Genomic DNA, 27,979 nt, shown 5'->3' on the forward strand with positions numbered 1-27,979 from the left:
TGTTCAGGCTTTACGGTAGAGAAAGCCTTGCTCCCTTTGTGCTGCTGGCTGCGTGGTGTCCTCTTCAGTTCAGCACGAAGTGTGCTGGCTGCAGAAAGGAGGCTACGCTGGCTCCCATTGACTCCGCCGGCTCTGCATGGAGAGGAGAACGATCCGCCTGTCCCCAGAAGCCGCACTGGATGGGTTTATCTGTGTGGCAATCCATGGCTGGTTTTAGCTGCCTGCGGCTCTAGGACAGTTCCCCCCCAGCGACCCAGAGTCCGTGCCACGGCGTTGGGAAAAGGGGGAAAAGGGCAGTGGCCCTGGCCCAGCAGGGCCTGGAGGCTCGGAGCCCCCCTACTTTCCAGCAGGCGAGCTAGGACAAAAGTCAATTCCCGCCTTTCCGTATAGTAAATAAGTAAAATAAATTGTAATAAGTAAAGTAAATTGTGAGAAGCGTCATTAGTCTAAAAGACTGTCCATCAACTAAGGTTCAACCCACTACACCACGACTGTCAAGACCCGTCTCCAGACACTGGTAGAGTCAGCCTCCCTTATCATCTCTTGGTCGATCACTGGATCACGTTACAGGGATACCAAATGCCTCACTTCAGCACCGTCCAGCATCACATCATCGCCTGCTGCATCCCAAATATGGACCATCCAATTTATTATGGATTCATCAGACTGTCAGGTGTAATCCTTTCTTAGGCTGTGAAGGTCCTTTATGGACATGGACTCAGTAATGGTTTCTGTGCCTGAGTCAGTAGGTGGTTTTGAGGTTCCTTCCCCTGCATTATCCTCATCTTTCACTGGACGATCAGTTTTGGTTGTGTGCTTTTTTCTCGTGACAGGAGCCACTGTCAGTGGCTTAGACTCTCCATCTGGTTTGGGCTTGCTGTCTGGTTTATCTGCAGCCTGAGTGACTGGGGTATCTGCAGGCTTTGCTGATTTATCTTCCTGCCTCTCTACCTTTACCTGCTGCAGTGTGCGATAGGCATATGCCAAAGCCCAACATATTGCAAGGAGCTTGTTCTCATTGGAATTGTCATTGTATTTCTCTTTCAGATATTTTGCCACCTCAGCTGGTTTCTGAACTTCTTCAGGGGGAAACTCACAAACCATTGGGTCAGAGAATTTCTTCAAGATTTGGCCCATATCCTCCCATTCCCCACACCACTCAGGATGCTCCACCTCTGGGTCAGGTGTCTCATCAGTCACCCTGGAAATCTGAGCTCTTATTCTAGACAAGCTGCAAACCACATAGAGGAAGATTACCAGATTAAATACCAGGAGGGTGGTCTCTTTAACATCCAGGGGAAACTGAACACTCTCAAAAGAAAACCTATCAAATTTAAAGGGAAGGGAAACCCCGACTCCTCCTCCTCTAACAATCTGGGTGCAGTTACTAATAAATTCCCAAAACAGGCTACTGAAGCTAGGACTGGGGTTAGGAGGGAGAAACCATTTATCATACACACTTTGAACAGCTGCCTGTACCTCTGTCAACTTCTTATAAATCATTATCACCGAGCACAGCAAAATAGAAATCCGAATTCGTGTCCCTGCTCTGCAAAAATTCCTTATCAAGGATAAGATCGGACCAAGTTGTGGATAGGCAAATAAGCCTAGGGACCAGAAAGGCACTAGCACCTTAAACAAGCCTACGGACCAGAAATACATGAATATATCAAGCCAGAGAAATGTTATGAACTCAACCAACATGATGACTATTTTACTCCAGCACAGAATAAGTAAATTCAAACCAAAATGTAATTAGCACAGGTTTTTCACTTTCCTTCGAGCCACACAGTTGGGCGCCACTAAATTTGTACCGGTTTGGCCAAATTTAGAAATATATACTCTGAGAGAAGGCACAACCACCCCTCCCCCACCAGGTTCGGGAAAAAAAATAAATTTTCCTCGAAGGAAAGTGAAGAAGATAAAACAATTTATTTAACAAACACACGGGAAAGGAAAATGAGGTTAAATGGTAAAATCTTTTGCTGTGGAGGAAAAACCTGGGAAAGCGTTAGAGTCCTTCCTTTGGTCTCCTCGGAGCCGGGGCTTGGCCCAGGGCCAGGCCCTCTGTGCCCGACGAAAAGTCCTCCCGATGTGCTCTGAGGCTGAAAAGCAGTCCAGTAGCAAAGGGAGAAAAATCCGGAATTCTAGAGAAGGGAAAAAAGCAAAGTCCAACTCTCAGTCTCTCTCCGGAGAACCAGAAACTGAAACAACTGGCCAAAAGCTGACTGGAACACAGCAAGCCAGGTGCTTCCTCACTCCCCTGCCGCGGCTGGAAAAAAAAAAACCAAAAAAACCCTCCTATCTTTAAGTGACCTGAACAAGCTGCAAACTGCTTTGAGAAAGTTTTGCTCAGTTTTTTCTTCTCCCTCTCAGGCTCAGTTTAGAGGCACAGAAAGGCACAAAAATTAATTCCTGGGCATAGGCAGCGATATGGGATACACATCATAACGTCACCCCAAGACAGTGTTTATGCCTGGTCCTCCACACCCTCTAAGTAAAAAAATGGACTGATTGCACAGAGCTGTCTTTGAAAAACAGCAGTACACAGGTTGAGAGCCTCATGGCTTCACCAAGGGCAAATCGTGCCAGACAAATCTGGTGGCCTTCTACGACTGAGTGACTGCATCAGTGGACAAGGGAAGAGCTACAAATGTCATCTACCAGGATTTCTGTAAGGCCTTTGACACAGTCCCACACAGCATCCTTCTCTCTAAATTGGAGAGATATGGATTTGATGGGTGGACTCTGAGATGGATAAGGAACTGTCTGGATGGTTGCATCCAGAGAGTTACAGTCAATGGCTCAATGTCCAAATGGAAACTGGTAACTGTAGTGGTTTGGTCCAAAATACTCATTACTATTTACCTTCTGTGAGATAAGAATTAGGAGAAAGCAAAGCAGGCACAAAACGTGAAAGAATATAAAGAAGTTTATTAACAGACCTAAAAGACGGAAAAAAAAATAATAAAATCATACCACACCTTCAGAACTCCTCTTCTCCCCCCACCTTTCCCTCTTCTCCCACTGTTAAAAGACAACCCTTGAGGTGTTCAGTCTGTTTACATGATCTTTGCCAGACAGCGGGGCAGCTTCAGCTGAATCTTTGGCCGTGCTGGAGGGGGGAAAGCCGGGCCAAGCAGTCTGCATGTAGCAGAGCTGGGGGGGCCCGCAGGTGGAACAGGGCTCATCAGCTCCAGGATGGCTGTGTCCCGGCCCGGGCCTGGCCCGAGCAGGTCCTGGCCTGGAGCCGGCACAGCCCAGTTACCTGTCCCCCCGGCTGGAAGCAAGAGAGCGGGCTTCCCAGGGTTTGTCCATTCTTAGAATTTTGACCGCCTCTGTGGTCCACATTTAAGTGGCTTAAAAATTTGTCAATATTCAAACTAGCCAGTTGATAGGTTCTATCAGGTCATAGAGGAAGCTGTAAGGACCTCTTTGCAGGAAAATCCGGAGCTATGCTTGCTAACCCGTGACAAAGTGGTGTCCCTCAGGGGTTTGTATTGGGACCAATACTGTTGAATATCTTCATCAATGACGTGTACAATGGGATTGTTTGCACCCTCAGCAAGTTTGCAGATGACACCAAGCTGAGTGGTGCTTGAGGGAAGGGATGGCCTCCAGTGGGACCTTGACAGGCTCGAGAAGTGAAGTTCAACAAGGCCAAGTGCAAGGTTCTGCACATGGTTTGGGGCAATCTCCAGTATCAGTACAGACTGGGGGTTGAAGGGATTGAGAGCAGCCCTGTGGAGAAGGACTTGGGGGTACTGGTGGACAAAAAGCTGGATGTGAGCTGGCAATGTGTACTTGCAGCCCAGAAAGCCAATCATATCATCAAAAGAAGCTTGACCAACAGGTCAAAGGAGGTGATTCTTCCCCGTCAAAGCAGGTCCAGAGGAGGTCCACAGAAATGATCAGAGGGATAGAACACCTCTCCTATGAGAAAAAGCTAAGAGAGTTGAGGATGTTCAGCCTGGAGAAGAGAAGGATCTTTAAAGATTCCTTCAGACCCAAACCATTTAACGACTGTGTTATTGTTAAAATCTGGGGGGTTTTTTGCAAGAAATCTCAGCAGCAAGGAGAATGGGAGAACTAGGGGAATCAATCATGAATGTCAAATAGAAAACAATAGGGCAATGATGCCATGAAGATTTTTGCCTTTTCTTTTATATCCCTGTTATACCTTTTTACAACTTCTGTATTCCTAGTGCTTATTGCCTACATTCTTGGACTTGTTTGTCAAGCTAAGAGACTAAACATTTTAGAAGCTTCATAGCTAGGGATCAGTGTGCCCCAGGCCCCAAGGTCTTCTCCAGAACACATTCTGTAAACCAAGATAGAACCATCCAGGGGAAGGTTCCTTGGGGAGGGGGGCTCACTTGAGCCTTTCATTGGGGAATCTTTGATAGATATGCTAATTAGTAAAACCTATAATGTTATACCCAATGTTAGGCGGACACATAGACTGGGTGGGGTGCATCTCGATGCATATGACCTGGACGTGTACAACTAAGGATCCTTAAAATAAATACCAAGGTAAAATCCCTTTTCCCCTTCTAACCGTGTATGACTCTTGATTTTAAGACCAAGAAAAGGCATCACAAGAATCTATTTTTGACTGCACAATGGATCTAGAGATAAATGCTTTTTGATAGAGCAGCCGATATGGGAGTTGGAACATCTGTCATAAGTAGCATTGCTTGAGGATATAGTGGGTCTCCCAGAACTGTGAACACATTAAGAGAGCATGTCTTAACCACTCCAATTCATGGAAAGATGATAATTTCCTTCATATGGTCAGCCCTTGAATTCCCTTTTATTTAATTTTCAATTTGGTGAGAGTTGAGGTAACTGTACTTCAGGAAATGGATCTGGTGCAAACGTGTTTTAAAGCTTAACATTGCATATACTGTTCCATATATGGTTCATACTTATGTTTAAAGCTCCTAGAATCCTAAAATGTTCTGTTCAGCTACTGTATCCCAAGCCTTGATTCATCCAGTTTTGCCTTAGAATCATATAATTATTTAGGTTGGAAAGGACCCTTAAGATCATTGAGTCCAACCATTAATACTGCCAAGTCCACCACTAAACCATGTCCCTAAGTACCATGTCTACACATCTTTTAAATACCTCCAGGGATGGTGACTCCACCACTTCCCCGGGCAGCCTGTTCTGATGCTTGGCAATCCTTTTGTTGAAGACATTTTTCCTAATGTCCAATCTAAACCTCCCCTGGCACAACTTGAGGCCATTTCCTCTCATTACTTGGGAAAAGAGACTGACATCCACCTCACTACAACCTCCTTTCAGGTAGTTGTAGAGAGCAATAAGGTCTCCCCTGAACCTCCTTTTCTCCAGATTAAACAACCCCAGCTCCTCATAAAACCCTTCACCAGCTTTGTTGCTCTTCTTTGGACACACTCCAGGACCTCAATGTCTGTCTTGTATTGAGGGGTTCAAAACTGAACACAGTATTCGAGGCGTGGCCTCACCAATGCTGAGTACAGGTGGATGATCACTTCCCTAGTCCTGCTGGCCATACTATTTCTGATACAAGCCTTGTTGAATCTCATATGATCGTCCTCAGCCCATTACTCCAGTCTGTCCAGATCCCTCTGTCAAACCTTCCTACTCTCCAGCAGATCAAGACTACAGCCCAACTTGGTGTCATCTGAAAACTTACTGAGGGTGCACTCAATCCCCTCATCCAGATCATCAATAAAGATATTAAACAGGACTGGCCCCAATACTGAGCCCTGGGGAACACCACTTGTGACCAGCCACCAACTGGATGTAACTCTGTTCGCTGCTGCTCTTTGGGCCCAACCATCCAGCCAGTGTTTTGCCCAGCAAAGAGTCCAAGCCATGAGCAGCCAGTTTCTCCAGGAGAATGCTGTGGGAGACAGTGTCAAAGGCTTTACTGAAGTCCAGGTAGACAACATCCACAGCCTTTCCCTCATCCACCAAGATGGTCACCTTTGTCATAGAAGATCAGGTTAGTCAAGCAGGACCTGCCTTTCCTAAACCCATGTTGACTGGGCCTGATCACCTGGTTGTCCTGTACGTGCTGTTTGATGGCACTCAAGATGATCTGCTCCATACCCTTCCCCGGCACCGAGGTCAGGTGCCCTTCAGTGTTAAAAGCATAAGCAAAAACTGTTTACCCATTTAGCTTGTGGACACAGCTCCATACCCCCAGGCCCAACTAGTAGCGAGACTGAGCCTGTATTTCCAGTAGGTCTCACACATATACAATATGCATACATGCACACACAGCTGGTCACACAGCAGAAACACTCAGCATTCACCAAACCCAACCAACACCAATTATCTCATCCTGTTCTCCTCTCTGATTGATCAGGATTGTTGGGAAATAGAATTATTGGGATCAATAAAAGAACTGTAGCAAGAGCCTGCAAGCAAAAGGCCTGTGTGAGAAAAACTCTCCATGAGAAAATTCTTGTGTGAGAAAAGGCCTGGGAAACAAGAAGGGAGTTTTGAGAAGGTACAGCTGTGTAGATAAGACCGGGAGAGAAGGGAGGTGAACTCTGAATTCTTTTAATCATAACATAACTAGTAGAAGCTTGCCAATGTAGTCTAATTAGGTAGAAGCAGAAATGCGCTTTGATAGGTTTAAGCCACTTAAGAGTTAACAAGCTAGTATACTATATAAGTGCCTTTGGATTGCTAATAAACGGAGTTTTGCTCTATCAACCATATTGGCTGGTCTGCACTTTTTTCCCCCGCCGGAGTCCCCGGGCTCTCTTCTTTTTACTTTCCAACACAGGATGAAGGTCTGTAAGTAGGAAATATATACGTATATGCCACATGGTGTAGCGGGTTCAGTTTGTAACCGGGCAGAAACACCAATTTAAGAAGTGGTTTGGTCCAAAATACTCATTACTGTTTACCTCCTGTGAGATAAGAATTAGGAGAAATGCAAAGCAGGCACCAAACTTGAAAGAATATAAAGAAGTTTATTAACAGACCTAAAAGAAGAGAAAAAATATATCACACCTTCAGAACTCTTCTCCTCCCCCCACCTTTCTCCCTTCTCCCAGTGTCAATGTAAAAAGACAACCCTTGAGATGTTCAGTCTGTTTACCACTTCCATAATAACCTTGTTCAGTCCATTTAGGAAGAGGAGTCTCTCTTGCCCATGCTATGAAAACATTATCACAACGAGACAGCCGCCCGGGTTGGTTCTCTGCTCGCATGTGAGTCCCTTCGCCGACTTGCAGCTTTTCCCACAACTGCTTTTGAGGGTCCACTCTTGAAGTTTTTTGGGGTACAACTTTAAGGTTGAGCCATTCAGAAACAAAAGTTCTCTTCACCCATCTCTGGGAGCATTTCATCTCTAAGAACAGAGGCCCTTCTCCTTCCCTGGGAGCAAAGGGTCTTCCTCATCTTCATCGTTAGGACTATCTCTGGGAGCATCTCTAGGAACTGAGGTTTTCTCCTTTCCCGTTTGGAGCAAAAGACCTCATCACTTCCATCTCTCCCTGTCCAAACTTCTCATGAAATTACAGCTGCGTCAGCATCTGCCTATCTCAGCGCAGGTGCTTTTGCTTACGAGTTGAACACTCCACCCCCCATATCTTCATGAAATTACAACGGGATACTCTGATATATCATAGCTTTACAACAGACTTTCAGCTTTAAGCATCTCCTCTTTCTCTTCTCTCAGGTTTTCAGCTCTTCACAGCACTAAAAGGGTTAATCTCACCTAGGCCTTGCAGCTGAAATGAAGCTTATCTCTGTTGGTCACATGATCTCTGCCTAACATCGGTGGGCAGCTTTAGCTGAATCTTGGCCACAGTGGAGGGGGGGGGGGGGGGGGAGCCGAGCCGCTCCGGCTGCCCACAGCAGGGCTGTGGGGGGCTTCCACGGGTGGAAAAGGGCCCATTGGCTTCAAGATGGCTGTGTCCTGGCCTGGCCTGGTCCAAGCAGGGCCTGGGCCGGGCCCGCTGGCCCCCGCACAGGGCCCGCAGCCACCTGTCCCAGCACCGGAAATGAGACAGACCTGGGGGGGGGGGGTGTTTCTATTCTTAAGTGTGGATCACAGAGGCGGTCACAACTTTAAGTGGCTTAAAGAATTGTCCATATTCAAACTGGCCAGCTGATAGGTTCTGTCAAGTCACAGAGGAAGCTGTAAGCACCCCTTTGCAAGGAGCTTCCCTTCCGGGACTATGCTTGCTAACCCATGACACGTGGTTCCCTCCAGTAGCTGGGCTTAGAGAGTCTACACAGTAGTTGGCTCCTGGATCCCTGGTCTCCCCAGTTGCTGGTACAGACCTCCCTTGACAACATACCAACACAGATATGTGTGCCTTGGATTTCTCCAATAATTGGGCATACACACTCAGTCCATCCAGTAGCTGCATCCTTGCTCTCCCCAGTTGCCTCACGCACAGACGTATAAAGGGGTCTCTTAGTCAACCCCCAGACCCTCTGGTTGGTCCCTCCAGCAGTTGGCCTGAACACCCTGGACCCTCCAGTAGTCAACTACTCCGGTTGTCACATCCCATGAGGCACACATGCACACCTGGCTCCCAAGCCACTTAACCCACTCTCCAGATAGTTAGGTGGTCATGCACCAACATGCGTACCCTCACTCGCTCCAGTTGCTGGCACCCCAGACACATGGGCCCTTATGACCCGTGGTCTGACTCTAGTTGCTGGCATTTAGACCTCCATGCACACATGTACACACAGAATAGAGAGTTCCTTCATCCAGGAAAAGAGGTAAAACAGATTTTAATGAGAAGACAGGACAGACTGTGATGATCAGGTGCAAGGTATGGACAGACAAGCATACTGACTGACCATCTGTGTACCCATGACCGAGCCCTTTTATCCCTCTGTTTCCCATGCTTGTTTTTCCCAAAACCACATAGATCCCTCCCCCTGCCTTTGCTTCCTCCCCTAAGCATCCTATAATGTCTTGTGTGATCCCCAAATGCTCTTACCTTACATCCCATAATGTGTCCCATATTGCCTAGGCAGTACCTCCCCATCCCCACCCCAGTCCACAGGTGATCCAGAGAGCCTCTCCCATTGACTCATCTTAGAATCATAAACTCATTTAGGTTGGAAAAGACCCTTAAGATCATCAAGTCCAACCATCACCATCTTGGCACCATCTTTGATGGGTGTCACCCCTGGACAATGACAATGGGACTGAAGCTCTCCTGGGACAGGAGAGGAGCTGGGGCAGGGTGTCCCTTACTCTGACTGTGCTATCGGAGTTCCCCTGCCCGCCATTGTGCCTCTGCGCTCCCTCCTGGGTGTGTGTGGAGATGAACCTTCGATGGGCTGATGGTTCTCCTGAAATAGGCCTGGGCAGATTATTCTTTAGGTTCCCCCACTTGCCATTGTTCCTCTGGAGACAAGCTTTTTTTATCACATAACCTAACAGGGTGCTCTTTTCTTCCAAGAATGACTGCTACATTCATAAAAGCTGGTTTAAAATTTTCACTTAACTTTCTGAGTTGTAAAAGCTGTTTGGAGGTATGTCCAAATACATAGCCTGGGTGACTAGACCTGTGGTGCTCAAATTGATGTTGGCATCATGCTCTGTTTATATACTATAGGTGGATACCGACAGCTTTTTGATTTGGTTTTCTGGTGATATTCTTTATTGCAGCTCTGTTACTCTAAGGCTTCTCTGAAGCACCCTTGAAAGCAAGAGAAATACAGCTCTTGGCCAAGTAAATGCATTGGCCAAGTGCTATACTTCTGTACGAGACAGTTACTTGATGCAACTTTTGACCGGAGGAAAGCCTTCATTGAGTATATTCAACAGGGAACTCTCCTGCTGTGTGCTCAAGGAATCAAAAATCCTGAACTCCTTAACTTCTGGAAAAGGTTAGATGGAAGTGACAATCCCAGCAAACTTCTTGCATGGAAGAAGAACGAGTTCTGTACATAAATCATGAGACTGAGTATAATAGAAATTCCAAAAGCTCCACTGAACTTCACTTATGTGGACACCCAATGGGGAGTTCTAGGTTCCTTTAATTTATTCAAAATAACGTTCTTTATGATGGGTTTAGTGTGGACAACTTCTACAAAGGACCCTGTAGTGGGTTGGGTTTGTAACCAGGCAGAAACACCAATTTAGTGTAGTGGTTTGGCCCAAAATACTCATTACTGTTTATCTTCTGTGAGATAAGAATTAGGAGAAATGCAAAGCAGGCACCAAACTTCTCATGAAATTACAGCTGCGTCAGCATCTGCCTATCTCAGCGCAGGTGCTTTTGCTTACGAGTTGAACACTCCACCCCCCATATCTTCATGAAATTACAACGGGATACTCTGATATATCATAGCTTTACAACAGACTTTCAGCTTTAAGCATCTCCTCTTTCTCTTCTCTCAGGTTTTCAGCTCTTCACAGCGATAAAAGGGTTAATCTCACCTCGGCCTTGCAGCTTTGCAGCTGGAATGTTGAAATTTTCTTATCGACGTGGAGAGGGGGGAGAGCCAAGCCGCTCCGGCTGCCCACGGCAAGGCAGTGGGGGGGGGGGGGGGTGGGTTCCACGGCTGGAACAGGTCCACAGACTCCAGGATGGCCGTGGCCCGGCCCGGCCTGGCCCAAGCAGGGCCTGGCCGGGCCCGCCGGCCCCCACACGGGGCCCGCAGACACCTGTCCCAGCACCGGAAACGAGAGAGAGAGCTGGGGGGGAGTCTGTCTATTCTTAAATGTGGATCACAGAGGCGGTCACAATTTTAAGTGGCTTAAAGAATTGTCCATATTCAAACTGGTCATCTGATAGGTTCTATCAGGTCCCAGAGGAAGCTGTAAGCACCCCTTTGCAAGGACATCTCTTCCGGGACTATGCTTGCTAACCTATGACAGACCCTTAACCAAAGTTTTCTTATTCAACTTGAATCTATCCTTATGTCTTTTCTGTTCAAGAACTCTATTTTAGGGAGCACGTAAAGCCTGGGCAGATTAAGATTTACTATCACCTATTCTTCTCAAGTTTAAAACCAAACAACCCCCCCTCTACTACACTGTCTATGTAGCTTCATCTTAATTGTTAGATGCAGGTATTATAGTAGAGAGTGCGTGTGTGTGTGTGCATGGTAGTGGGGTTCAGAAGATCAAAGGATCTTGTCTGGGATCCTGCTCCAGTATTTGAACACCCTCATGGATAATAAAAACAAACAAGCAAACTCCTAATATCAAAACATAATTTCCCATGTTCCAACATGTGTCCTTTACCTCTCATCCTATTACTGTGCACCTCTGAGAAGAGTCTGGCTCCGTCTTCTCTGTATCCTCTGGTCAGGTAGTTGCAAACAGAAATAATGGCTCCTGGCACCTTCTCTTCTGAAGGGTGAACAAACCCAGCTCTGTCTTGGGGTGACTTTGTGATGTGTATCCCCTATCGCTGCCCCATGCCCAGAAATTAATTTTGTGCCTTTCTGTGCCTTTAAACTGAGCCGGAGAGGGGGAAGGAAAACCTGAGAAAAACTTCTTCAGAGCAGTTTTCAGCTTGTTCAAGGTCACACAGAGATACTTTTCTTTCAGCTGTGGCAGGAGAGCGAGAGTGGGGAAGGCACCCGGCTTGCTTTCGGCCAGTATTTTCAGCTCCTTTTTCTTTCTCTGGAGAGATGGAGAGTTGAACTTTTGTTTTCCTGGGACTTTGTTTTTTCCCTTTTTTTTTTCTCTGCTGGACTGTTTCAACATCAGAATACATCGGGAGGAATTTCCACCGAGGCCTTGGCCCTGGAGGTGGGCCCACCGCCCCGTCCCAGCTCCAAGGAGGGGGAGAGAGAGATCTATGGAAGGACTCTGAAATTTTCCCAGGTTTCTCTCAGCAGAGTGAGAGGTTTTATTATTTAGCATCATTATCCCTTTTCCTGTGTGTTTGTTAAATAAATAGTTTTTATCTCTTTCACTTTCCTTCAAGGAAAATTTATTTTTTTCCTGAACCTGGTGGGGGAGGGGTGGTTGTGACCTGCCTTCTCTCAGAGGATATATTTCTAGATTTGGCCAAACCGGCACAAGCTCTCAGCGTCTCTTTGCATGTCATGTGCTCGAGGCCTCTGACCATCTTGGTGACCCTCTGCTGGGCTTGCCCTTGATAATTTGAATCATTATTGACAGGCTGAGAAAGTTGAAGCTGTTCAACGTGGAGAAGAGAAGGCTGCATGGAGACCTCATAGCAACTTTCCAGCATCTGAAGGGCGCCTACAAGGAAGCTGGAGAGGGAATCTTCATCAGGAACTGTAGTGACAGGACAAGGGGGAATGTCTCCAAACTGAAAGAGTGGGTTTACATTCGATGTTAGGAAGAAATTCTTTACTGTGAGGCTGGTGAGGCACTGGAACAGGTTGCCCAGAGAAGTTGTGGATGCCCCATCCCTGGCAGTGTTTGAGGCGAGGTTGGATGGGGCTTTGAGCAACCTGGTCTAATGGAAGGTGTCCCTGCCTACGGCAGGGAGTTTGGGACCAGATGATCTTTAAGGTCCCTTCCAACCCAAACCATTCTATGATTTTATGATTTTACTGTCACATTACCTCCGCTTTCCTTTGAAACGTTTAGAGGCGCTATACCCTTATTTTCACTGCAACAGAAGCTTATATCAGTCTTCATAAGAAACAAGACAATAACAACACACCAAAACTTAAAGATGTAGCAGTATGCAGTATAATATTCAGTTACCATGGAAGTTTGCTTAAGTGAGTCATGCAAAAATGCTTCCAAGATTTCAGCCCAAACCACTACTGCAAACTCACTAGTAAGAATACAGAACTAATTATCACCAAATAAATTAACCAGCATACATTCAGAAGTGAAAGAAAGATATTACATGCAAGTATACAGCATAGATATTTACAGGAAGTGACCAACTAGGCTCCATCTTATTTCTTCAGAAAGAGAACCTTGAAATGAGAAGGGCCTGAGGAAAGACATATTACTAGCATGCAAAGAGCGAGCCATACAATAAAGAAATTAAAGAAACATCAACAAACTCTAAAATGTCAGAATAGAAAACAAAACTAAGATAGACAAGCAACATATAAGGCCATATGTTGTAAAGCTGATGCCAGACTGACATCTAATCTGAGGAAGGCCTTCCTTGCACAAAAGAAAAAAATAAGGCGCAATCAAGAATAAAAAGAAAAATATGTAGCCCATTTCCACCACACAACAGAGTGCAGTACAGACACCCCAATTTAGTGCTGGTGATGCCTTTCCATGCTGGGCCCTTGTCTGGGGGTGACTTTGTGATGTGTATCCCCTATCGCTGCCCCATGCCCAGAAATTAATTTTGTGCCTTTCTGTGCCTTTAAACTGAGCCGGAGAGGGGGGAGGAAAACCTGAGAAAAACTTCTTCAGAGCAGTTTGCAGCTTGTTCAAGGTCACACAGAGATAGAGATTTTTTTTCAGCTGTGGCAGGAGAGCGAGAGTGCGGAAGGCACCTGGCTTGCTTTCGGCGAGTTTTTTCAGCTCCTTTTTCTTTCTCCGGAGAGAGATGGAGAGTTGAACTTTTGTTTTCCTGGGACTTTGTTTTTTTTCCTTTTTTCCTCTGCTGGACTGTTTCAACATCAGAATACATCGGGAGGAATTTCCACCGAGGCCTTGGCCCTGGAGGTGGGCCCACCACCCCATCCCAGCTCCAAGGAGGGGGAGATCTATGGAAGGACTCTGAAATTTTCCCAGGTTTCTCTCAGCAGAGCGAGAGGTTTTATTATTTAGCATTATTATCCTTTTCCCGTGTGTTTGTCAAATAAATAGTTTTTATCTCTTTCACTTTCCTTCGAGGAAAAAGTTTCTTTTTTTCCCCAAACCTGGTGGGGGAGGGGTGGTTGTGACCTGCCTTCTCTCAGAGGATATATTTCTAGATTTGGCCAAACCGGCCAAATTCCTGGTCACAGTCCTGGATCATCGCTCCGGCCCCTCTATAGTTCGCCGGCAGAGAGAGGGGCAAAGAAAGATGTGTTTCAACCCAAGACTGCGAGTTTCAAGGTCTTTAGGGTCCCTTCGTGGTCGCCAGAAACTGATGCCTTTTCCTGGTCTTAAAATAAAGAGTCAAACATGGTTAGAAGGGAAAAAGGGATTTTACCTTGGTATTTATTTTAAGGATCCTTAGGTGCACTACGTCCAGGTCGAATGCACCTCAGTGCACACCGCAATGCACACCCCAAAAGATCTGGTATAACATTATAGGTCTTAATAATTAGCATATCTATCAAAAATTCCCCAATGAGAGGCTCGAATGAGTGCCCCCCTCCCCAAGGAACCTTCCCCTGGATGGCTCTATCTTAGTTTACAAAATGTGTTCTGGAGAGGACTTTGGGGTCTGGGGCACACTGATCCCTAACTACGAAGCTTCTAAAATGTTTAGTCTCCTAGCTTGACAAACAAGTCCAAGAATGTAGGCTAAAAAGCACTGAGAATACAGAAGTTGTAAAAAGGTATAACGGGTATAAAAGAAAAGGCAAAAAATCATCATGGCATCACTGGAACTAGAATAATATAGTTGTATTAGTGCAGTGTCATTTCCGGGAGAGTTAAGTAGCTCTGGCAGCAATGCTAATTACCCAATGAATAATGCTACTGTAGTCCAGCTATATTTCTCTCAGAACCATGGTGTCAGCTAATTCCTGATACCATGCCATTACAATTATTTTTTTGGCGCATATAAGTATATATATGAGTGGGAGCTAGTCCATTTGGAAAGTGCTACAGAGCAAAATACTTTGGAAGGCTACTAAATATAGGTATCAGTGTCAAATTTCATCTTTTTTTTTTTTTTTTTTCTATTTCTTCTTTTTAGTAATACTTTGAAGTACTTAGTCTCTTCCCAAGTTGCTCGATTACTACTGTCTGGGCTGGACAGGAATGAAAATATTCAAATCATGCAAGAAAAGGCAAATATTTTAACGTCCTTAGGTTTTGCTAAGGAAAAAATAGTTGATAAAACTATTTCATAGAATCATAGAATGGCTGAGTTTGGAAGGGACCTTAAAGACCATCAAGTTCCAACCCCTCTGCTGTGTACGGGGACACCTTCCACTAGACCAGGTTGCTCAGAGCTCTATCCAGCCTGGCCTTGAACACTTCCAGGGATGGTGATGCCATGATGATTTTTTGCCTTTTCTTTTATACCCGTTATACCTTTTTACAACTTCTGTATTCTCAGTGCTTTTTAGCCTACATTCTTGGACTTGTTTGTCAAGCTAGGAGACTAAACATTTTAGAAGCTTCGTAGTTAGGGATCAGTGTGCCCCAGACCCCAAAGTCCTCTCCAGAACACATTTTGTAAACTAAGATAGAGCCATCCAGGGGAAGGTTCCTTGGGGAGGGGCGCTCATTCGAGCCTCTCATTGGGGAATTTTTGATAGATATGCTAATTAGTAAGACCTATAATGTTATACCAGATCTTTTGGGGTGTGCATTGCGGTGTGCACTGAGGTGCATTCGACCTGGACGTAGTGCACCTAAGGATCCTTAAAATAAATACCAAGGTAAAATCCCTTTTTCCCTTCTAACCATGTTTGACTCTTTATTTTAAGACCAGGAAAAGGCATCAATGGGGCATCCGCAGCTTCTCTGGGCAACCTGTTCCAGTACCTCACCAGCCTCACAGTAAAGAATTTGTTACTAATATCTAATCTAAACCTACTCTCTTTCAGTTTGAAGCCATTTCCTCTTGTCCTGTCACTACATGCCCTTGTAAAAAGTCCCTCTCCAGCTTTCTTGTAGACTCCCTTCAGGTACTGGGAGGCCGCAATTAGGTCACTCTGAAGCCTTCTCTCTTCCAGGCATTTGTGCTAATATGCCGTAATTCACTGGCACAGCAAGTGACAAGCAATATTTCAAAGCACCTAAGACTTAATCCTTGATTGTGTAGACTAGGAGTCCAATGTGTGCAATATTTTCTATGCAAATTATTGTACTGATGTATAGCCACCTAATGGAGATATAGAAGGTATTGCCATTTCATTCAGCAATCATGATGATACATATACCATCACGACTATCAGAAAAATGTCTCCATTGCCATAGTACATGTGTCAAAGCTGCTGATGTGTATTTTGTCAAGTAGCAAACTTGCTGTCAAAGCACACCTCAAAGTGTATCCCTGGAAGACCAATTCAGTATCAAAGACCAAAAGAGCCAGATAACTAGCTCCCTAATAGACTAAAACAACAGCAAAGTTGGTCATACTAAACTTATCTGCTACAGGGGAGCACCTATCTAACCACTAAGCAAGTTTGCAGAGCACAGCTAAGAGACTTGGCAGCTGTCAAGGCAGGGGGCACAAAGGAGGCCCAGAAAATGCTCCAGAGAGAGTATACGAACTGCTTAAAGCTGTGTGACAATGGCAGTGACATGCCACAGAACTCAGTCCCCAGCACTGGGTGGAGCAAGTAGTCCTGGTATGGCAGAGAGCTTGACTCAGAGCCCTGGAGGGAGGACCCTTTAAGCTACCATTATGTTGCAGTGGGGATTCTGTAACAGGAGGATGCATCTGCCCAGGTTTGGGGCTGGAGGGAGTGCCTGGGGCCTCTCCCTGGGAGTGGAGGTGATGGTGGTATCACCTGTGAGAGACATGCTCTGGTCGAGGCACTGAGTTGGCAGATAAAGGAGCTATGGGAGGAGGGGTGCAGGCTGTGTGGCATTGAGGAGGATGAGCAGGAGGTGGACAGGGTCTTCACAGAGACTCTGTAGAGGTGAGCCTGAGCCACATGATGCAAAGAAGGAGGGATGGCTAGTGGTTATGCTTGAACGAGAGCAGGATGGACATGCCCAGGTGTGTGTGTGTGTAAGGGGTATGGGGATGTGGAGCTGGAAGCTTGTGACTTCTGTCAGCAGAAGAAAGGCTCCTTCCCTACCTGCAGATCTGAATTTACAGAACCGGTAGAGTACCTTGGTAGTCAAAGAGGAGAAACCAGCTCAGAGGGAGGCTTCAGAGCCAGCTGGGCCCGAACTGTTGTGGTAGGTTGACCTTGGCTGGCTGCCAGATGCCCACCCATCTTCTCTCTCATTCCCCCTTTTCAGGAGGACAGGGGGAGAAAATAAGATGAAAAAGCTTGCGGGTTGAGATAAAGATAGGGAGATCACTTACCAATTACCATCACGGGCAAAAGAGACTTGACTTGGGAAAAAATGAAATTTAATTTTCTTGTCCAATACAAGAGAGTTGGATGGTGAGAAACAAAACCAAAAATTAAAACAACATCTTTCCCCCACCCCACCCAGGCTCAACTTCACTCCTTCATTCCTGACTCCTCTACACCCACCTCCCTACCCCCCTGAGAGCAGTACAGGGATATGGGGATTTGGGGGTTGCAGTCAGTTAATAACTTTGTCTTTGCCACTCCTTCCTTCTCACACTTTTTCCCTGCTCCAGCACAGGGTCCCACCCACAGGCTACATGGAAATACCTGCTCCACTGTGGTCTTTTCCATGGGCCGCAGCGGAAGATCTGCTCCAGCACCTGGAGCACCTCCTCCCCCTCCTTCTCTGCCCTCGGTGTTCACAGGGACGTTTCTCACACTTTTTTTCCTCACTCTTCTCTGCCATGCGTCGTTTTGCCCTTTCTTAAATATGCTTTCGTAGAGGCACCACCAGCTTCACTGATTGTCTCAGCTCTGGCCTGCAGTGGGTTTGTTGTGGAGCTGGCTGGAACCGACTGTGTCTGGCACAGGGCAGCCCCTGATCTCTTCTCACAGAAGCCACCCCTGCAGTCCCACTCCTGGCTACCAAAACCTTGCCCTGGTACACCCAATAGAACTGTGCATACACCCAATAGAACTGTGGCATTAGCACCAAGAGGGAACATTGGATGACTGCAGTTGGAGTCTCCCTTCTGCAGGGGATCCATCTGCTGACCAGACACAGGATCATAGAATAATTCAGGTTGGAAGGGACATCAGAAGGGTCCTAGTCCAACATCCTGCTCAAAGCAGGGTCAAGGCTGCATTCAGGCCAGGTTGCTCAGGGCTTTATCCAGTCAGATCTTGAAAACATCCAAAACCAGAGATTGCATAACCCCTCTGGGCAACCTGCTCTACTGTTTGATTGACTTCATTGTGAAAAAGGTTTCTCTTCATATTCAGTCAGAGCCTCTCTTATTTCAGCTTATGCCCATTGCCTCTCATCCTCCCATCATGCACCACTATGAAGAGCCTGGTTCTGTCTTCTTGTAGGAAAGAATCTATCACAGGAGGTTTGTTGCTTGCTGGAGGCCCAGATACAGGATACTACAAGGGAGGCTGCCAAGGCTCGTCCAGTCCTTTGACCTGTCACCCCTTACTGCTCATTTGTGTGGATGCTGCTAACACTGCAAAAAAGAGACTGACCTAGACCAAATCACAAGTGACAACAGAGGTCTGGGAACAAGGGTGAAGTACATGGGAGCCCAAGTGTTCTTCTCAATACTGCAGGTGAAGGGAAAAGGCTCCAGTAGGAGCAGATGCATTCTACAGGTCAACACCTGGCTGCACAGCTAGTGTCCATGGGATCCTAATTGATTGATGAGGACTGCTGAAAAAGAACAAGAGACACCTGACAAAGTGGGGCATCTTTGCCAGCATGGGGAGAAGGACTTTGAGCTAGGTCTGACAGGTCATGATGACCAAAGTCTGAAGAGAAATAAAGGAACAGAGGCATGGAGAAAGCACCCAGGGGACAGGTAGGCCCTCACTTTCCCTGTGAAAGCAGCACAAAGTGGGAACCCATCTCAAGTGCCTTCACATAAAAGTATGCAGCATGGAGGGAGGACACACAGGACAAAACCAAGAGAAGTCAATATTCTGGGCACGGTAGCAGGGCTCTGTTCTCATGGGGATTACAGAGAAGTGGGGAATAGGTCACATAAATGAAGTGCAGCCATGGATGGATGAAGCTCTTCAGAAAGGACGGGCTGGACAATAGGCAGGGAGAGGTTGTGCTCTGTGCAAAGGAGTAGCTCAAACACACGCAGCTTTGCCTTGGAGCAGGGGAGGAGCCAGTCAAGAGAATGTGAGTACAAGTCAGAGAACAGACCAACACAGGTGATGCCTGGGTGTACTAGTTTGGACTGGGATAGAGTTAAATTTCTTCATAGTAGCCTGTATGAGGCTATGTTTTGGATTTGTGCTGAAAACAGTGTTGATAACACAGGAGTGTTTTAGTTATTGCTGAGCAGGTCTTACATAGCATCAAGGCCTTTTCCGCTTCTCATGCTGCCCCACCAGCAAGTAGGCTGGGAGCGGACAAGAAGCGGGGAGGGGACACAGCTGGGACAGCTGACCCCAACTGACCAAAGGGATATTCCAGACCATATGATGTCATGCTCAGCAATAAAAGCTGGGGGAAGAAGGAGGAATTGGGGGACATTTGGAGTTACGGGGTATATCTTCCCAAGCAACTGTTATGCATGATGGAACCCTGCTTTCCTGGAAATGGCTGAACACCTGCCTGCCCATGTGAAGTAGCGAGTGAATTCCTTATTTTGCTTTTTGCTTGCGTGCACGGTTTTTGCTTTCCCTCTTAAACTGTCTTTATCTCAACCCACAAGTTTTCTCACTTTTACCCTTCTGATTCTCCCCCCATCCCACTGAATGGGGAGCAAGCAAGCAGCTCTGTGGTGCTTAGTTGCTGGCCAGGGTTAAACCACGACACTGGGGAGATGTCTGCTGTAGAGCACCTGATCAAGAGGAAGTAGAGGAAGCCTTCTTTACACTACTGGGAAAAGTCCACACGATCACAGGCCCTGGTATTCACAAGGGACTTTGACCACACCAGTATCTGATGGAGAGGCAACATGAAAGGACAAGAAACAGTTGTGGAAGTTTTTGGAGTGTGTTGAATACAAACTCTTGATGGAGATAAGGAGCCAACTAGGGAAAAATGTTGGACCTGTCACCCACAAACAAAGAACAGGTTGGGGACATAAAAGTCAATGGCACCCATAGCAACAGCCATGATGAGGATGAAGATCCTGAAAGAAGTGAGCAAGACACATCGCAAAATTACAACTCTGGACTTCAGGAGAGCAGATTTTTGCTTGTTAAAGGACTTGCTTGGCAGAATGCTATGATAGACTGTCCTAAAGGGCAAAGAGCTCAGGAGGGCTGGTTGACCCTCAAAAAGACAACTTCCTCAAAGCACAAGAATAATCCACTCAGACATGCAGGAAGTCGAGCAAGCATGGCAGAAGGCCGGCATAGATGAACAGGGGCTTCCTGACTGAGCTCAAAGACAAAAAGGAAGTACACAGAAGGTGGGAGCAGGGAATGGTTCCCCAGGAGGAATATGGAGATGTATGCAAGGATTTAGTTTAGCCAAAGCTTGGCTGGAGTTGAAACTAGCAAGAAATGTGAATAGCAACAAGAAGGGCTATTATAAGTACAGCATCAGCAAAAGAAAGGCTAAGGAAAACGTGCCCACTGCTCACCGGAGTATGGAATGTAAGGACATCAAAAAGACTAAGGAACTCGGTGCCTTCCTTGCCTCAGTTTTTTACAGGTAAGGTTGGCCCTCAGGTCTCCCAGATTCCTGAACCTAGTGGCAGACTCTGGGCCAAGGAAGTATTACTCACTGCAGAGGAAGACTGAGTTAGGGAGCGCTTCAGCCAACTGGACATACACGAGTCCATGGAACCAGACAAGACGACCCTGAGGGTTCCTGATGACTGGAAAGAGGCAAGCATCACACCTATCTCAAGAAGGAGAATTCAAGGAGATAAAGACTGGTAAAACTCACCTCAGTGAAGCAGAGCTGCTTCCTATGCAGTCAGCCTCCAGCCTGTACTGTTGCACAGGGTTAGTCCAGCCCAGGTGCAGGATTTGGTATTTGTTTTTGTTGAACTTCATGAGGTTCCTGTCAGCACGTTTCTCCAGACTGTCCAGATCCCTCTGAAAGTCAGCCCTGCCCTCCAGCACACTGACTGCTCCCCTGCCAATTTTGGTGTCATCTGCAGATTTCCCAAGAGTATACTTTGTCCCCTCATCCAGGTTGTTAATGAAGACATTAAACAGTATTGGTTCTAGTACTGATCCCTGAGGGACCCCACTAGTTACTGGGCCCCAGCTGGACTTTGCACCACCGATCACAACTCTGAGCCCATGCATGCCATCTGATCCCATGAGCTTGTGTATGTCCAAGTGGGTTAAGTGGTTTCTTTCTTCCTCTACTGTGGCTACTACTTCACTCCCCCAGACTCTGCTAGGATGCTCAGGGACCTGGGAGGCCTGAGGGAAGACCTTACCAGTGAAAACTGAGGCAAAAAAAGGCATCGAGTACCTCAGCCTTTTCCCTATTGCTTGTTGCAAGGTGCCCTGCCCTACTGAACAATGAGCTCATGCTCTCCTTAAGTCTTCATTTTGGTACTGATGTACTTAGAAAAACCTTTCTTGTTGCCCTTCACCTCCCTTGCTAGGTTCAACTCCAGCTGAGCTTTGGCTTTCCTGACTGCATTTCTACTTGCACACGCAGCGCCTTTATATTCCTCCCAAGTAGCGTGCCCCTGCTTCTACCTCCTGTGTACTTCCTTTATTTGTGTCTGAGCGCAGTCAGGAGTTTCCTGTTCATCTATGCTGGATTTCTGCCACACTTGATTGACTTCCTATACATTGCAAATGGACCGTTCTTGTGCTCTGAGGAGTTTGTCCTTGGAGATCAACCTGCTCTCCTGGGTACCCTTGCCCTCTAGGGCAACTTCCTGTGGGATCCTGCCAAGCTGGTCTCTGAATAGGCCAAACCCTGCTCTTCTGAAGTCCAGGGTTGTAATTCTGCTGTTTATCTTGATCATGCCTCTCAGGATCTTAAACTCCACAGTCTCATGGTCACTGCAGCCAAGGCTGCCCTCGACCTTCACACCATCAACCAGTTCTTCATAAGATCATAAAATGTTGTCCTTCCTTGTTTGTGAGTAGCAGGTCCAACAGTGCATTTTCACTAGTCAGTTCACTGATCACTCACATCAAGAAATAGTCTTCTATACACTCCAGAAGTCTCCTGGATTGTTTTGCCCCTGCTGTATTGTCCTTCCAGCAGATACTGGAGTGCTTAAATGAGTACAAGGGCATGTGACTGTGAAGCTTTCTCCAGCTGCCTAAAGAAGACTTCATTTACCTCTTCTTCTGGACCAGGAGGTCTGTAGCAGACAGCTAGTACAGCATCACCTGTGATGGTCTGTCTTCTAATCTTTTCTCACAAGCTTTCAGCTGCTTTGTCACCTGTCCTAAGGTAAAGTTCCATGCATTCAAGCCGCCCCTTTGTGTAGAGCTTAACCCCTCCTCCTCCTCGCCTGTCCACCCTATCTTTCCTGAAAAGCCTTCATCACTCCATTGGAGCACTCCAATCAGGAGAGCTATCCCACCATGCCTCCATAATCCAAATGAGGTGATAGCTCTGCAACTGTGTACAGACTTCTAATTCCTCCTGCTTGTTCCCCATGCTATATGTGTTCAGGCTTTTGAAATGGGCCCCAAGTCATGCTGGTTTTACAGGGTAAGTGTGAGAGCCTCTCCTGTCATGCTATCCCCCAGATATGTTTGTTCTGCCCCTTGTGCCTTCATTTGTCTTCAGGTTACAGTAACCCTCCCCTGGCATACCTACTTTAAAGCCCACCTCACTCAGCAAGCCTGTTTGCAAAAACACTCTTGTCCCACTTTGTCAGATGTATCCCACCCTTGCTTGGTAGTCCTTGCTGCTCAAAAAGTGTCCCATGGCCATAGGAGCCAAAGCCTTGCCTGTGACACCAGCCACACAGACAAGTCTTGACCCACTAGATGAGTCTACTTCTACCTGAGCCTTCCTTCCTCACTGGCAGTATTGAGAATACCACCTGGGTCCCCATGCCCTTCACCCTCGCCCCCAGAGTTCTGTAGGCACTTGTGAAATACTCCAGGTTACCCCTGGCAGTAACATTGGTGACCACGTGGAAGTGCAAGAAGGGGTAATAGTCTGAGAGCCAGACAAGCCTTGGCAGTCCCTCTGCAACATCACAGATCCTGGCTCCTGGCAAGCAAAAACACCTCCGGAGACATCAGCTTGGGTCAGCAGATAGGTGTCTCCTGTCCAGCATGGGAGGGGGTCTCCAATCACTGTCACTTTCCTTTTTCCCTTTGTGCAGACACAAAGTTTGGGCTCAGTTGGCTCTGATGCATACCCGGAAGGGTCTTGTTTGTCCTCATTGGTGCCCAGGACACTATGCCCAGGGCAGTTGCAGGTCTTCAGGTGGAGCAGGAGCCTTTCTTCCATTTGCCAGAAGTCACAAGCTTCCAGCCTTCTCCATCTTGACAGCCACCCTCAGCTCCCTGTTTGACCATGGTCTTTAGTTGTCCTTCCTTCCTTGCTGTGTGTGGCTCAGGTCATTGTCTCTGCAGAGTTCCTGCAAAGACCCTGTCAATCTCCTCATAGTCCTCCCTGATGATTTGCAGCCTGCTCACTTCTTCCTGCATCTCCTTCACCCTGGTGACTCAACACCTTGACCAGAGCACATCTCTCACAGGAGATGCCACCACTGCCTGCAGTCCCACAGAGAGGCCTCAGGCACTCTCTGCAGCCCGAGACCTGGGAAGTGCCATCCTCCCACCCTGTCCCAACTGTTTGGATCGGGGTCTCCAGTGTGCCAAGGGCATCATCACCAGTCAGTACTGGGGAGCCGTGCCCTGCTTCATGTTGAGACCATCGCTGCACAATCTCCAAGCAGCCTCACACAGTCCTCAGCATAAGTGCCTGTCCCCTCTGTACCACAGTTGTGCTAATAACTGCTGCAACTACCATGTCACTATCTGCTGCTCTCTGTGAGGCAGATCCTCCCTAATCAGGAGTCGGCCTTTCTATGTGCAACCTGCTGTGCAAACTGAGAGCAGCCTCTGCAGCGTCCCAGGTGCCCTGCACCACAAACTGCCCCTGCTAGTGGCCGCATCTCTGTTTGCAGTGCTCTGGGCTGCTGTGCTCCCTAAGGAGCAACTAAATAACAAAATCATTGCATGCTTTGTAAAGGCTAGGAATGTCTATGTGTTTGGAAGATGTCATCTTTTTCTTGTACTTGTAGATGCGCAGTATACTGAAAGAGTGATGACAGATGCACCAAGTGTAGCTGTTTATTGGTGGTGCATCAATCAAAAGATGTTAATGAGGCCCTAGGTTTTAGAAGTATGCTAAACAGGAAGAAAAAATGGAAGTGAATTTTACTAAGGGAACCTGACTGTTTTCTAAATTACTCGAGTTAGAAGAGCTAGTGGAATGAAAAAATCTGTTATTCCTGCTCTAAACCAAGTTATTCTTGTTTTCGTACATATTCTAATATCCTTGCAGAGTCATTAATGACGTATATGAAATACAGCTTGACTAGTTATTTGCCTATCGACTTCATAAATGTAAATTCTGTACTGATGATGAATGTTCTTTTAAATATTATTTAAGATTGTTTACCAAATGTATATATTTTAGATTAATGTATTGCCTAGCCACTCTCATTTAGGGGAGTTGTCTTTGAGCAAAGCTTTACTTAATCTGCTATATAAACTGTTGTTGGATTGAATGTCCTATCAAGCTTACCAGGGCACTTGCTGTTTACCCATTTCCTGAAGCTGCATTTCAGAGACAAATTGCAGTACTTATTTTGATGAAAATTGCCATTTTTTTAGGTTGAATACTTAATTTGTTGGGGGGATTATCTGTGACTCATTTCTGTAATGCTTTCATGATTTCTGGTGATGTAGGAGCTGACTACTGGGAAGAATAACTTTTTTTAATAAGTAATACTGTGTTCAGTAAGGATTTAAAGTGTCTATTGTATTAATTTCCTTTGAACATGCACGGATTGTCCTTGTCTGTTCATTTATAGACCTGGGGCTATATCCTGAATTTTTTATATCTGACATTTCTTTAGTACAACTTGGAAAGTTGGAACAGACCAGAAAGTGTTATCTTAATTGCAGAGGGAAGGGTATGCTGGAGAAAGTGGTACTATGTTGTGGGCATAGCTGTTTCCTTGCAGTAGCTGGCTATGAGAATGTAGCCTTACTGCTTATGAGCCCCTTGTAACATTAACTGTAGTGTAGTGTGTGTACTTCAGGAAAACACACCTTCTTGTAGCTTTTCTCTCCTTCTATGACAAAGTAGAGCCCCTCAAGTACTGATTGTCTTCCAACTTATGTTATTCTTTAAATCTTAATGAAGCTGTGTTTGGGCAGGACCAAGTCAGTTATGAGACCCTCTGGTGTTAACCAGCCAAGTGGCTTCTGCTAATTTTACATCCCAGTGTTTCTATTTCCCAGCGCCCAGTGCCCTCAACATCTTTCTGAAGGTTTGTGGGTGATAGGGGATGTGATACGCTCTTGGCCCAGGAGTCTATGAAGTTGTTTCAGAAATGAGTCCCATTGTCTGACTCGATTCTTTCTGGGGTGTCCTGTTGTAGATACAAAAATGCTGCTAACAAGGATTTTCTTGCTATTTTCTAAGCCCGTGAGAGACTTTTCTCTCTCACAGAAGAGGTAGCAGAATTATGTAAACAACCAAGACACCTGCAACCTTGAAAAGTCTTGTTTATGGTATAGTAGAAAAATATTTTGACAATGGATGTTTTAGGATTTTAGCCAATCACCCCAAGGGGTGGCTGATCCTTTGTCCAATTAGACTATGAAGAAAAAAGTCTATAAAAGAGTTTGTAAAATAATTAAATAAATCAATCTTGCTGCACAATTCCTGCCTGCTGGATCTTCTCTCCTCCTCCCTATGGCTTCGGGAGGCGGTGATATACCCTAGGGCATAGGACTGCGGTAATACACAGCCTTGATGTGGTTAGCCCTATGATTCTCATCCTGAGAGGCAGCCAAGGAACATCTGTCGCTGCACTGGTTGGCATGGCCTACTCCCTGTGAGGAAGCAATGGCACAAGCATCGACACTTTGGATCCCCATCCCCCAAGCCCTTGCCCCATCTTACATTGCTCAGCTTAATCTAGCATTGCCATCCTCATTTGTAGTAACAAGTCAAGCTCCCTAGAAATAAAATACGTCTGATACTCTTTGTTTTCCCCTCATGTAATATTTATGCCTCACTCTAATACTCAAGCACTGTGCATACCTCAGTTATGTAAAGTAGCTTAAAACAAGTTACACCTTTCATCAGCAAAAACACAGCCCGAGACAGTCTCTTTGGATAAAGACGTGCCCCACCCTGATGAGGGGAGAAAGTATCAACTCACAGAAAAAAAACCTTTTAATCAGCGGTCCCAAATACCATTGGAACCAGGTGTAGATTAAGCACTTCTTGAGATATCAGCTAAAACTGACATCCTTCTCTGTAAAAAGCTGTTTGCAGCACCTAAAAGGACTAGGACGCTAAACTCTCACAGCTTCAATACAAGGGAGCCAGGGAGTGCAAGAAGATGCAGGCTGCCGCTTCACCCCACCGTACTGCACCCCTCCCCCCCGTCCCCCCCCGCGCCAACAGTCGAATACCCACCTCCAGGAAGGATTCTAAGGAGTCCTATGTCTCTCCTCTTCTGGTGGATGGAATGAGTTTGGAGTCCACAGTCCCCGAAAACCCTTAGTCTATGATGTGGCACCTAGGCCTTGGAAAGCACTTGCAGGGCACACGCAATAAACGTTTTCCTTATACCCAGATGGGGCACTGAGAGGGCAGAAACTCAGGGAAAACACCTGACTCCTCTTGCCTGGTCGAAAAAGCAAAACAGGGAGTTTCCTCCCCCTCACACCCCCAGTCTGCTCTGTCATTTAGGTGCGATAAACTGAAGGAGCCTCCCTCGGTTTGGGTGAAAAAAAAAGAAAAACACAAAGGGACCTCATTAGTACCCACTCACTTACTGTGGAGAGTGGGGAGAAAAAAGAAAAGTATACAAAGAAACCAGTTGGGCTCAGAGCCTTTTGTTGTCATGCCAGGCAGCTTGTCTTCCCTCTTTATCCCTCACCACCTCCTAGGCTCAGTGAGAGAAAACAAAAGCCAGAGATCCCAGTATGGGAGGCGATAAGGAGTTTTGCATTCAGTCACGGAGAGCAGAACATAAGAAAGGGAAGATGACATAAAAGAGAAGCTCCCCCCCATCCCAACCCACCAGGTCTCCACCTCACCTGCTTGCCCCGGTAGAAGAGACGCTGGCGGTTGGGGCTCACACAGAAGGTCTTCTGGATCTTTTCCCGCAAACATTCAATCCTGGTGAGACGGCTCAGATCATCAATAGTATGTGTCTCAGTGCCGTCTATGGTACGAACTTGGATCCACATGGTGTGCGCCTTCTGCTAGCTCAGCCACCCGCGGTGAAGGGGAGGTCTTGTTCTCCAAGTGCGTGATAACAGAAGACCGAACAGACGTTTCCCTCACTTCTTTGTTCAGCTCAATAGAAGCAGGTTTTTTGAATCCCGACGAACAGGCACGAACCTCCCTGCACACAGGCCTCGCTCAGAAGAGTGGAGGGGTAAAGGAGACCTGACCCAATCCTTGTGTACTCCCCAAGCGTACCCCGTAATCATACAAACAGAATCGTAAGCTCTCCAAGCCAGCACAACATGAGGTCTGGCGGGAATTGCCACAGACAAGTCTAACAAACACCACCAGGAGCCATCACCAACCTTCAGAGCGCGTTTACTAGCCTCTACCACTCTCGTACAGAGGTCACGGCACCAATAGTAATCTCGCGAGAGCCCTCAGCCGTAAAGAGACGACATTGGGAAGTGGGGGGAGAATAGATAGCATTGTCACTTCTCCTTCCGCATTCGGTTTTGCACAAGGTCACGCCCAGCCTCGCTCAGCCCAGCCCCAACCCCTTTCTTTGAGCATTCTCTGGACGGCGTCTTTTTTCCTCCGGCTCGGTAGTTCTATCAAGGACCTGAGTGGGGGGAGAGTAGAGTAAGCGGCCATTATCGTTCCTATGGGAGCCAAGCGCGTCTTCTTGTTCCCTCACAGGGCAAAGCGTCTCTAGTCTCAGGCTTGCAAATTATACCAATGACGTAGGAAGTGATTCTGGTAAAATGGTACTGTAAAAACCAGCCCCAA

The 27,979-nt window shown here is 46.6% G+C and overlaps 1 protein-coding gene across 2 annotated transcripts in view; it reads right to left on the reverse strand.

Annotated features, from left to right (window-relative positions):
• Positions 1-27,603, reverse strand: part of LOC138102785 (E3 ubiquitin-protein ligase UHRF2-like) — a 396,395-nt gene extending 368,792 nt beyond the window's left edge. Inside the window, exons 1-2 of one of the 2 annotated variants that reach the window (XM_069000537.1) lie at positions 27,556-27,603; positions 27,058-27,368 (exon numbers count right to left, since the gene is read on the reverse strand). In XM_069000537.1, the coding sequence (XP_068856638.1) occupies positions 27,058-27,210 (153 nt within the window). In that variant the 5' untranslated portion in view covers positions 27,211-27,368; positions 27,556-27,603. Of the gene's footprint in view, positions 1-27,057 lie in introns of both variants that reach the window. The other variant, XM_069000536.1, reaches the window with a different exon arrangement.
• Between the last annotated feature and the right edge of the window lie 376 nt (positions 27,604-27,979).

This window comes from Aphelocoma coerulescens (assembly GCF_041296385.1).
Source record: "Aphelocoma coerulescens isolate FSJ_1873_10779 chromosome W unlocalized genomic scaffold, UR_Acoe_1.0 ChrW_unloc_scaf_1, whole genome shotgun sequence".
NCBI classification, from domain to species: domain Eukaryota; kingdom Metazoa; phylum Chordata; class Aves; order Passeriformes; family Corvidae; genus Aphelocoma; species Aphelocoma coerulescens.